General features: G+C 34.6%; 1 protein-coding gene across 3 annotated transcripts; it reads right to left on the bottom strand.

The window, feature by feature from the left end:
• Positions 1–3,490: 3,490 nt before the first annotated feature.
• Positions 3,491–11,182, bottom strand: LOC120129199 (zinc finger protein BRUTUS-like). Of its 3 annotated transcripts, XM_039146772.1 has the most exons (15): positions 10,782–11,090; positions 10,047–10,256; positions 9,599–9,793; positions 9,135–9,493; positions 8,563–8,788; positions 8,103–8,271; positions 6,800–8,023; positions 6,537–6,708; positions 6,219–6,440; positions 6,004–6,141; positions 5,362–5,596; positions 5,180–5,239; positions 4,421–4,492; positions 4,169–4,337; positions 3,491–3,622 (listed from the first exon to the last, which is right to left on the bottom strand). In XM_039146772.1, exons 1-14 carry the CDS (start codon positions 11,088–11,090, stop codon positions 4,215–4,217), a joined length of 3,714 nt encoding a protein of 1,237 aa, XP_039002703.1. In that variant the 3' UTR covers positions 3,491–3,622; positions 4,169–4,214. The 3 variants fall into 3 exon arrangements, with proteins under 3 accessions (XP_039002703.1, XP_039002702.1, XP_039002704.1); XM_039146771.1 differs by lacking the exon at positions 3,491–3,622 and having other exon boundaries at positions 3,799–4,337; XM_039146773.1 differs by lacking the exons at positions 3,491–3,622; positions 4,169–4,337; positions 4,421–4,492; positions 5,180–5,239; positions 5,362–5,596 and having other exon boundaries at positions 6,021–6,137; positions 10,782–11,182.
• Positions 11,183–12,818: the final 1,636 nt, after the last annotated feature.

Genomic DNA, 12,818 nt, shown 5'->3' with positions numbered 1-12,818 from the left:
TTATACAATCATTCCAAACATATCAAACGTTGTGTTTATGCAAGAAGCTGTGGTGCATGTTAATCACATTAATGTTGCTACAGAGGAAGTCCGGGCTCTTATAAACCTCATAGTGTATGATTCTATATGAGCTCAAACAGGGGGAAGGGGAGGGGTAACATGTCTGTTGCGTTCTAAGGTACTCAAAATTTTAGGTACATACGGTTGTAGCTTTGTCTGCATATTCTAAGGTGATATCCTGCCAAGGGTTAAGCGCACTTAATGACTTGTAAGGCCTACAGATTCAAACAAAAAAATTGAGCTGCCATGCATGGTACGTTTAAATATTAAAGCCAGATCTATAGGATGAATCGTAAACTCACAGGGTGAATTCCACCTTGTTCTAGAAACTCGAGGGCGGCGTGGCAAAAGAAACCAAACCTCTGTGCATCGTTTCCACAACCATAAACACTCCCTTTCAAGAAGAATCTGCAAGCAACCGTACAAGAGAGGAATCTTAAGATTATAATTTGTTTAACACAATGAAACATTTTGATTCTACAATTTTGTGGCGTTTTCTATGTAAACGCCGCTATATGTTTAAAATTAGTGGCGTTTACTCCCAAAACGCCGCTAAAAATGCCGTTGTAGAACAATTTTAATGTAGTATATGCTTCATTTCTACAAATGTGATGTCCCTTTTGACCATCATATTTATAGTTCTTTCAGATTGAAAAACGACTTCAACCTCATTTTCCATAATATGTCCATTATAATAGGCAATCATGAAAAAATTATTGCTCATATTCTTTACAAATTAAAGAAATTTAATTTAGAATAAAATATACAAGCATATATATTATGATAAAAATGACTAATCGTAAAATACTTCAAATAAAAATTCTTCACACTTACTAATCATATTTATAGTTCTTTCAGATTGAAAAACAACTCCGACCTCATTTTCCATAATATGTCCATTATAATGGACAATCATGAAAAAAAAATATTGCTCATATCTTTACAAATAAAAAAAAGATTAATTTAGAATAAAATATACATGTACATATATTATGATAAAAATTAATATCCGTAAAATATTCAAATAAAAATTATTCACACTTAGTTGATCATTTCTTCTAACAACTTTATTTGGACAAAAATCTTTCGATCACTCTTCCTCTATGAATTGTTTCCTCTGTCAATTGCTCTCCCTTTCAAGCTCCTACGTTTTTTTTTTTTTGGTTATAACTCATTCACAAACAATTGCTCCTTCATTCATATAGCTATATAGGCGAGAAATTTTTTTATGTTAAAATTGTATTGTATCTAATCTGCATGAATCAAATCTTATCAAACGAGCCTTAATCCTACTCCCTTGCTCGCCTAGTCTGCTCCCGTGCCCTGCTCGTCTACTATGCTTTCTTGCCTTGATGACACAGGAAACATATTTTCTTCTCTACCCTAACATACATACATACATACATACATATAAAAGTTCATGTATTATTGCTGCCATGCATGTTTCGGGAGTATGGGAGCAGGGTTGAGAGACGCACAGGAAAAATGAATGGAGGTGGGAGACACATTGTACGCATGATGTCTGTCCTTGAGCGCATGGACCACGTTGTGACTCCACCTTGGTCAAATGAACCATCGTGCGACTCCCGGTTCATTGTAGCATTCGTTCCATTTGAAGAAATAATCCCACATTTTAGTCCATTTATACAATTGGGGAAGTGAAAAAATCTATAGTTTTTGTGAATTGCAGAATGATTTCGTTCCATGAGCTTGAATTCAAAGTCCGTCATTACGAACTGGATATGTACATAAGACTCTTCTGTACACTTGACTAAATGCAGTGCTAGGATATGTGAGAACTGCATTTTAACAGTGGTAAATGAGTTTTATCCAGAAGTTGGATTTGAATTTTGGAATTAAGTATATCATATATGCAGATTATGTCCGCATCACTCGATAATTGATCTCGGAAAATTTATTAGTAATGTTAGTTATTGCCTATTCGCATGTCTGCTGCAGTTTTTGATAGGATGATTATCTTTTCTCCTTCTGGGCTGAGCCCTTCTGTAATCTTACTCATGTTCTTTCTGGAAACCAGAGCGGAGACATATTTGTTGTTAAGGTGAGGATTTCCGATTCCTCAGCTATATGGCTCGACAAAAACTATCGTCCTGCTCGTATACCTCCAGAGTTAAGATCAAAATTTGTTCAATTCCTTCGCCATAAGGAATCTGATTGAATCGTTGCTGAACTTGAGAGATCCCTTCGTGAATGAAGAATATGATTTTTGATCGGAAACCAATTCGAGTTGGTATTTCATAAACAACTTTAGTTAAAAAATTTAGTCTGTCATTGCAGAATAATAGCAAGAAAGGAAAGGATTCATATCTATTAAAATTAGTCACTGCATTGCATACCTTCAGTGTGTTATGTCTAATGCATAAACCATTACTTTGTAGATATTAAAGGAAAAATCCCAAGTTGATTCTAGAAAGACAAAATTGTATGCTTCTCAACATGACTATACGATATAAAAATACGCTAGAATAAGATTAGAGTGGGATTTAATTTATTTAGTATTTTTTATATCTATATTTTAAATTTATAACTATTTATTATAGCAAGGTCATCAATTCTTAGGATTACGATAACTTATACCAAATATTTACCGGTACAAGACTTAATTTTAAATTTATTGAATATTTTCTTTTAAATATAATTATTCTAAAATCTATGAGATTTTGAGTTTAAATCCAATCGAGATGAGGGCACATGAGATCACGTGATTTGATTTTCTTAAGATTAAAAAAATTAGTTGATCCTTACTCTCTTATGTAATGGGTAAGGGGAGGTAAGATAGCAGACTGTCCCAACGCCAGATTGAGAGCAACTTTCATGGGAGACCTCCAAATTATGAATTACCCACATGTTTAATTTTCTTAAGATTAAAAATATCTCGAAACATAACACAGGTTTGATTCGAGACAAAGTTTTGATATTAAAATTACCATATTTTTGTTCAAATTTAATTACAAAGTACTTATAATTTTTTTAGAAAGTTTGTTTAAACTTGAATGAAATTAGACAAAGATTATTAAAATTTTATTGAACACATCGACCAGACACCACAAATTTTCTTTTCTACAATTTATTAATTTATATTAGGCAGGGCAAGGGAAGAGGAATCTACGTACACTTGCAAATAATTTGTAATTGTTTGAGCCCGAACCTTTTAGAGGCCAAGATCACTCAGTTCAAACATTTGATTTCATATAATAATTATTTTGCCACTATAGCTATGGCTTCACCAGCTGCCATTAAATATTTGATTTTATATAAAAAAAATAGAGAAAAACCAGTTTAAAAAGTATTTAAAAGAAAGCGACGGAATTATAAAGAAATTAGGCAGAAAATTGGATCATTTCAATTGGACCATCAATCAACTACTACTCTTGTTCCTGCCAAAGGAAACCCATACATAAACGCCACTGGCAGATCCACCATGCTCATCTCATCTGAGACTTCACCACCAACCTTACAATCCCGGTCTCTGGTTTTCATAATAACCAGCGCGGAAAGCGTTGCCTGCCGGATTCCTTTGCAATTCCGAGGATTGCGAAAACTGCAGTAAACAAAAAGGGGAAAGAGCTGTTTGCATCTGTCAGTAGCTGCAACTCTACCAGGTAAATTTCTCAGTCCAATAGCATTATTTTAATTGTCAAATAGCATATTATGTAGTTCATCAATAAGCACAACTACTAAGAGAATTATTACAATTTTATCAGCAAGTGCAGCTACTAATCAACAAAATTCTTATCATTGGGCATATGATAGCAGACCATGGAAAGAAATTTGGGGATTGCAATGTGCAAGTATGAAAACCACAATCTTCTTTCCATTTTCAGCCATAAACCCTAAACCCTATGCCCGAGCAAGGCAGCACTGTTAAACAACATGCATGATAGACAAAGTAAAAGTTCCTAATACATGCTTAAAGCTTGCTCTGCCTTTCAACAACAATTAACATCATTGAAAAAAAAAGAGGCATAATTTCTTCCATCTATAGGGATGAAAATGGGGGAAATGGGATTTAGATTACTACAATAATTTTGATTTTCTACTAGCCTTGTATGTAAGTGGGCGCTTTTTCAGGTATTTACACACATACCTATATTAACATGAGACCAGATCTCTCGAACATTTGAGGTCGAACATTACGTATTGGCTGACTCAACCTTGATTACTCTGGTATTGTATGAACCACAATAACCACACTTGTGATACATCCAGTGAAATGCTGCAGTTCCCTTCTTATCACAGTCGTTGCACAGTATGTCCTGGATTAACAACGTCGGTGGGTCGGTATTCCTTAAAAAACAAGAGTTTGAAGAAAACACTTAAAATGTCATGCATGGTCTACCTGACAGCGGTTCCTGTATTCTTCTGGAAGCTGCTCAGAAGCCAAAAGCGCATCCAGCATGCCAAAGTAAACCTGAAAAGAGAGTAAAAAAAACTTGAGAATGAGTAAAGTTCATGAAAACATGTAGATGTTAATGATAACATAACATAGTTAAACTACATATTTTAAACTGATTTTTCTACTTAAGAGTAAGAAAATATAACATATACAAAAACCAAAAGAATATGAAACCCTTTCTAAAACTTAAATTCCTCCTTGAAATCCCTCGTCTAAATGCTCTTCAATTGTAATGATAATGAGTAAATTCCATTCATTGTCCTAAAAGACTGCCTCAAATATCATTTCCGTCCCTCTAGTTTCAAACATCACATGCTTTTCCTCAAACTTGACAATTGTCAAAAAATACATCACATCAATCTAGATGTTCGTTCTTCCACTAGCAGTAACTTGTCAGTTGGAAGTTGCAACAGAAAAATGTGTATTCCAATCGGTATGTTGACAATTTTCTTAACTGTTCAATTGACAGAAGATTGTTCTTGATACAAATTGAAGATAAAATTGTGACACTAAACAGTTAATGTTTATCTGATATTTAAGGTGAACTTTAAGGAAGAAAGGTGACAGGTACAATTTACTTTGATAATAGTCATATAAATTATGCAAGCAAATTAATATGCCTAAAACTGAAACAAAAAATCAACCTGCCTAACCCCTAAAACAATTTTATATGCAGTCATAACTTAAAATTAACTTTCTTACCGCCATATCTCCCATTGATTTGCTACAAATTGGGCAGATATAGTGATTGCATGCATATGCCTGACAAAACAAAGTATGAGCAGAATTTATTATTAAGCACTCTACAATATTGTTCTCACTACATCAAAGATAAGGTTGATGTGTTGAATGAGAACAAGAAGATCGAGCAACACTGAGCAGACCTGAAAACATGCTGAATGCATGAAATGACCACATGGAAGTGCTCTAACGCTTTCACTTGATGTGAACAAAAAATCACAGCAGATAGGACAGTTTATTTCTAGACCTTTTTCTCGACACTTGTGGTCCACCAACTTCTTGGACAGACAGCAATTGCACACCATACAATGAAAGAAATCATCACCAAGTCCCTTTCCAACACGGCATAAATTGCAGAATGGGCAATGATAGACAGTCCTGAAATAAATGGAGACAGAAGATAATTTTTTAAAGAACAGCAACAGCAGTCAACACCTTTGTACAAAACTAACAGAAGTTTCCAGACTGAAATAAGAACCAGTTCACAGAGTTCTCACAAGAATTTATTTCTTAAAATTAGCTCCATCTTTCTACAAGGAATGGGACCAAGACAAACTTAGAAATTCTCCCGAATAACCAAGCAGAAAACAAGCAAATCAAGAACAAGCGTTCTCCATATTTTTTGGAAGGTTTCTTTAGAGCTCCAGATGATCAAGAGACAACAGACTCATTAACAAATTGCAAAATTACTCAACATTTCTAGTAATCTTCGCAATAATATTGAATTCTTTACATCTAGTATTAACGAAGTGAGAAAGAGAGAATTCTAAAGAGATTGGTCGCACCTTTCATCATCAAAAAATTTGCAGATGCTGCAGTAGTACTTTGCCATTGAGAGCTGCCCACAAGAAGGTGTCTTGCAAACTGGTCCAACAGCCTGGATTTTCAGGCAGCTCATGCACATCATTTCAGTTGTAGCCTTCCTACAATTAAATAATATAAAAATTAAGCTTATAGAAGTTGGTCCAAAACCAAGAAAGCAAGAATGGGAGAATATTACCTATCCATTGAATGGTCACTGACTTTATCATGGCAAAACCTACATGTATATAATTTTCCACAACAAACAGCACGGAGTTTACAATTTCTTTTGTAATGTTCACATCCAAATTCCTGTTTCTCTGGATCTCTGAAAGATGGAGCGCAACCGTGCATGTCTTCCTCATTTGAACTTTCAATTGCTGAGGTTTGAGGACACTTCAGTTGTGCAGCGATCCAGCAACTGGCATAACCAACAATTTTATTAGAATGAAGCAACGAAACAAATACACACAGACACTCATAGGGCACATAAGATTGAATTATGGGCGGATTAAACCTGGTCATAAGATTTTGAATAAGATAAGCTTTTCTCCTTGGATCGAGAGTTGAATCCCGAGAAACTTTTCTGATCTCGGCTTCAAGCTCATTCTGATTCATACGAAAAATATCCTTCCATCCAGGTTTAAAATTGAGGTCACTATGATCAAGACTCTCATGTGCATCAATGGCTTAAGAAAGATATTCAATTTCATTAGGAAGAGATCATATTAAAAAGATAAATAAAATAATATGAAGTGTGGACAGAAGCATTAAACAGACCAAGTGAAATGCAACTCCCAGATGTTGATGTAGGTGAAGATGCATCATTTCCTTCCCACCATTCATTAAGCCACTCACTGAACATTGTGTTCTTTGTTGCCTTTTTCCATGTGTCCATCATTTTATTCTGCTCCTCTTGAGTAAGGGCAGAAGTTACCCATGGCAGCATTGACTGGAGCACCTCTGCACCTGTAGTACCAATAATTTGACCAACAATCTTGTCCTGCTCCTCCACAGAAAAATGTCTGTCAAACAACGGCCAAAGCTCAAGTTCTTCTCGGAACACATGTTGATCCAGTGTTACTCTGATGGATTTACACATGCCCTGCAGTTCTGTGGCTTTCTCAATGTGCTTTTGAATTATATCATTTTGCTCAGAAGAATCGAAGTTAACTTCATCCAAGTTATCATGCACATTACTATTATTCAAGCATTCACAAAGTTCTGTAAGCTCAGAAAGTGCAGACGAAATATCTTCAAAAAGCTTTTCCTCCTGTTTGTGATCCAGAGTATAAGAGTGGCTAACATTATGAAGAGTCTCCTTAGATTCTAGCGCTGGAAATACTATATCATCTTCAGCATTACTGTGAGCTCTATATAAACCCCACAACAAGCGAAATCTGCCAGTGAACTGCCTAAGGAAAGTCTCATTGCAATCATTAAGCTTTCCAGATTCAGTATCCAAATATTCCAAATCTTTACGGATGGCTTTATGAAATTTGAATATGTTATCAATCGGTCGTAAACTTCCAACATCGATAAAGCTAATATCTGTTTCCCAGTTAAAAAGACTGGAGTTGAGGGAGGGAGCAGGAGGATTAAAAGATAATGACCGCAAAGATTTTGCTGCAGACAGAGAACTCATGCCCAGCTTACTGTTATTCACTCCTAAAGCTGGGACACAACAAGACTGATCAGTACAAGATAATTTATAGCTATTTATTATTCCCGTCAACTGCAAAGAATCTGAGTCTTCCGGAAAAAATAAATTTCCACGCTTTACTGGCCTTCTATTATCATCTGCCTGAACACACATTGCCCTTTCCTTGGTAGAATAAACAGAGGTGCATGCACAGCATGGCTGGTCAATATCCTTCTGGGTTCCAGTAAGTAGTCTTGCAGGACAGCCATCAAAAGCACCTGAAGAAAGACAAATATCTGCAGAGCAACCATTGCACACCCAGCCAGAAAATAGTGTAACCAATGCAGAGTTTGATGGTGGAGCTGTCCATGTAAAAAGAAAGTTAGAAACAGACAAAAGGGAATAGAATAAACTAAAGCACTCAGTCAATAATAATCAAACCTGCCAAATACATATTTTGAAGGAAGGACCTAGCTTCTTCTTCACTTAACGATCCCACCAACCATGGCAAGACACACTCAATTAATCTCAAGGGCATCACACATAAGCTCTGATAAAGAAGTTCTCTCTGTCTTTGAGGGCTAAAGTGCTTCCGAGCAAGTGGAAGTACCTACAAGAGCAGCACAGCATACCTTAAGGACAGAACTAGGGGTAAAAGGAGATGAGAAAAAAGGTTTCATGTGATATGTTCTGGTAAACTTGCAAACAAGCAGCACAGCATACCTTAAAGACAGAACAAGGGCCAAAAAGAGATGAGAAATAAGGTTTCAAGTGATATGTTCTGGTAAACTTGCAGACTATTTGGTAACCATTATACAAATGTCGAGAAATACAGAAGCATGAAATGTAATTATAAAAAGAAGAGTAGAAACTCATGAAACTGAAGCAATAAAATACTTGCCTGTACTTCTTCACTATGGAAATGCTTCTGTATACTATACATTATTTGATCAGCCTGTGAACATAAATTTGCATAAAATTCAGCAGAAGATGAGTCAGCTCCCGCACTTTGAATATTCTCGATAAGGCGCCTGAGGTTGTTAAATCGAATTTCTTCTTCTGCATGCTCCTGAGTAAAAGATAGTTCTGCATCTACAGCAGGGAATATAACTCTATCCTCAGCAATACTGCAGCAAGAGAGAAGATAAGTTAATATCATAATAGATATCTATTATGTAACCAGTCACAAAGGCAGATAATAAGTTGTCCCAATAATTTCATGCATCAATTTATTAGTTTTTTTTCCTTGTGTTGAACACCGGATCATAAAATTGGTGATTTTAGCCACCTAAAATAAAGTCTGGCTTCAAAAGAACATGCAACACAGAAAGTGTTAGCTATGAAATAATAATAACCCTAATCAAAAGATGATTACTAATTTAGTATGCCTTTTTCAAACATAAAAACAGCTTTGACAATAGCGTTTTATCAGAATTTAACTATTAAAAGCGAAAACACAGAGAAAATCCACACCTGTGAAAGATGCATACTTCAGCAATGAAATGCAGCCTCTCGTTGAAGCCAGATAAATCAGAAAAATCACCAGAAAGTTGTATTTTCTTAGCAGACTCAGCTATATCATTCAGTTCTTGTTTAATAGCATTATGCCAAAGCAGAATTTCATCTATAGGACATGACAGAGTAGAATCCTTAGGTCTAGAACTTAGCTCCGTATATTTTCTTTTACAACTTTTGGAAGATTCACAAGCACAGTGACCACTTTCAGTTGGACTTGGTAAGACACTAGGCCCAGAAGCTTCGCATTGAACCTCGTCTTTGCATTTTTTACATTTCTGAGCAGTCTTAACACCTTCCATCCAGGTGAAAATAATCTTCACAGCAGAACTAAAAATGTGAGATTTGGTTCTAAAAGGAACTTTTGAGTTTTGGAAAATTAATTATTAATAATATCCTATATAACCTAGAAGTCTTGTCACCTGATGAAGAAGCTTCTCTCTTGGAATTATCTTGGTCAAGCACTTACGCATATCTCGATGTTCATCAGATGATATAGAGGAGGAAAGCCATGGAAGAAAATCCACCATCATATTAACAGGTATGCTGCAAAGAAATTTCCATACGAGTGATGCCTGTTCTTCGAATGTAAACTTCTCAATAAGCAAGGGGAATACCTGCCAATTCCAAAGCAATCATGTGAAACTAAAAGATAATTTTAAGCTAGGAGGTTTAACTCCTTATCCTAAAATTGAAATGGAATGCATCATGACAAGTGATCAATCAAGATAATCATCTCAGCAATCTATATCGCGACCTCATCCACCTCCAACAAACAGTAGAAGAGCTGCTATCACACAACAAGAACAAAACAACCAAAATCTGGTTTAATGTTTCATATGCAGCATTTGCCCCAAATATCTAACCGACCTGCTCCTCTTCCTTGGACATATGCTGAGTAATTGATGTCTGAAGGGCTCCAGTGCAAGAGGCTAATTCTCGTCGATAGTTTTCTTCATTCTGCATCTCTGAATTCAGCAAGGCAAACAACTGATCGAACAGTACACTTTCACCCTCATGTTCAAGTGAATATGTTGGAGCCACATTCTTCACACGAATATCAAGAGCCGGAAAGATAACCTACACATAAGATAGTTTTGAACTCAGTAATCAGTCCCACACATCAGACAAATATAAGGTGGTGATGCAACCAACAAGAATCTCATAAAAATCAAAGAATTAAAAGGAAAAAAATTGACCTTGGAGAAACTGTATTAACTTTAATTAGATGATACAATAAGCCAGTTCAATTCACTGGGGCTTTCTCACATCTTTTAAGCCATCAAAGTAGGTGGCTAAAACAGCGTGCTATACAGAAATTACCCCATATCTAACGATAGTGATACATTCAAGTTCTATAATCAATCAAATTATTTCCCTTTAACAATAACCTTTCAAACACAATAAAATCATCACAAAATCTACGAATTTGGTAACAATTTCGGAAAAGCTACTTTTGAGGAAGAGGTTCAGAATTATCCAAAAATATTAAAGAGCACCAACAAATACAACATTCGTCGATTCAAAGGAAGGGGTAAAATAAAGCCAAAACCAACGTTTAAAAAAAAGGAAGGAGAACAATGAGGAAAACGACAACGCATGAACCTCATCTTCAGCGTGGCAATGGTGCTTATATATAGCACGAAGAAAATGACATCTCTCCAACAGGGAAGTAAGATCAGCGCCGTCGTGGTTGGTGGCAAAAGCCATGGCAGCTCGGTGGAGGCCATCGAGCTCAGCCTTGATGGCCTTGTGGAAGAATAGGAAGATGAGAATGGGAGATTTAGAGGCCGAATTTTTCAAGCAAGATTTGGACGGCTGGGATGGATCGATTGGATTCAAAGGACCTGCCATTATCGCCACTCCGCCTCCTCCTCCTCCTCCAGCTTCTAAGCTCGAAAATGGATTCGACATTATAGAGAAGCTAATTCGACGTGGTTTCCGATTCAGATTTCCAAAATCCCTAGATCTTTTGCCAGAGCAAACAATTTGGAAGTTTCATTTCAGTTCACAGCTTCTTTTTCTTTTCTTTGTATTTGTGGCAGTACAGAAGAATGTATTTCTTTCTTCTTTTAGTTAGTTAATGAATTGCGGTACATTAAATGTGATCCATTTTTTCTAGTTTCAAAATATAATAGGGTAAACTACACATGGGAGACATTAAACTATGGTCAAAAATAAATTTGACCGCCGAACTTTTAATTGAATCAATCAGACCATCCAACTATTTAATTGGTTCAATCAAACTGCCGTTTATTTTTAACAGAGGTGGTGACATTTCTGTTAATAAAATTGGCATAATTTTATATTTGGTCTTTAATATTTACATATTTTAACTATTTAGTCACTATTTTAATTCAATTAAATAAATTTAACTATCTAATTAGAACTTGACACATGTCAATACATGATTGAAATGTTTTATTTATGAATTTTAAATTATTTAATTAAATAATTTGTATCCATTCAGGTGGAGACACGTGCCACCACCCAATTGAAGTAAAAATTAAAGGCACAAAGTTGCGCTCTAAAAGATTCAAACCAATGTCACGCAGGGGGATTATAAGCAAACAGGCACCGAAACCATTGAGTCAAAGGTTCCAATGGTTTAAACTTATAACAATTTATATTTTTATTTTAAATGTTTGTTAATGATAGATAAATTAAACAAATTATTTGTTTAAATAAATTATTTGCCTTACAACAAATTATTAAAGATATAAATAAATTATTCACGACTAATTATTATTAAAATTAATTGTAAAATTTTTTTTTAATTAAAAACATTCAATTGTTATATAAATTAGAAAATTTTAAAAATTTGTGTTTAATTCGAAAATTCACCGAATTAACCGAAATTTGTTCGGTTCGGTTAATAATTTTCAAATAAATTTCAGTTCGGTTAGCGGTTAAAGGTTTGTTAATGATAAAAAATTAAACAAATTATTTTTCTTTTAAAGTTTACAATTAGGGGTGTTCAAACGGTTAATTCGGTTCGGTCGTTAATTCGATTACCGACCAAACCGAATTAACCATAACCGAATTAATCAATTTTTTTTCCTTTAACCATTAATTGAACCAAAATTTATTTGAAAATTATTAAACAAATCGAACAAATTTCTGTTATGGTTAACGGTTAAAGAAAAAAATTCGGTTATGGTTAATTCGGTTCGGCCTAGTTGTAAACTTTAAAAGACAAATAATTTGTCTAATTTTTTATAATTAAAAACCTTTAACCGTTAACCGAACCGAAATTTATTTGAAAATTATTAACCGAACCGAATAAATTTTGGTTAATTCGGTCAATTTTCGAATTAATCAAAAAAATTTAAATTTTTCTAATTTATATAACAAATGAATTTTTTTAATTCAAAAAAAATTACAATTAATTTAAATAATAATTAATCGTGAATAATTTATTTAATTTTTTTAATAATTTGTTGTAAGGCAAATAATTTAAACAAATAATTTGTTTAATTTTTTGAGAAAATAACCTCAGTGATAAAAAATGCCTTATAATATACGATTTTAACCAACTTTTTTTGGATTTGCCAAAATGACCAACTAAATCGCAATGCGATCGATAATTCGCAACGCGATCTCCGGTATCGCAAATCAGTTTCCAGATTCGCAACGCGAACT

The sequence above is a fragment of the Hibiscus syriacus genome, unplaced genomic scaffold, assembly GCF_006381635.1.
Source record: "Hibiscus syriacus cultivar Baekdansim isolate YM2019G1 unplaced genomic scaffold, ASM638163v2 tig00110483_pilon, whole genome shotgun sequence".
Taxonomy (NCBI): domain Eukaryota; kingdom Viridiplantae; phylum Streptophyta; class Magnoliopsida; order Malvales; family Malvaceae; genus Hibiscus; species Hibiscus syriacus.
This window is presented reverse-complemented; position numbering and strand designations above follow the sequence as displayed.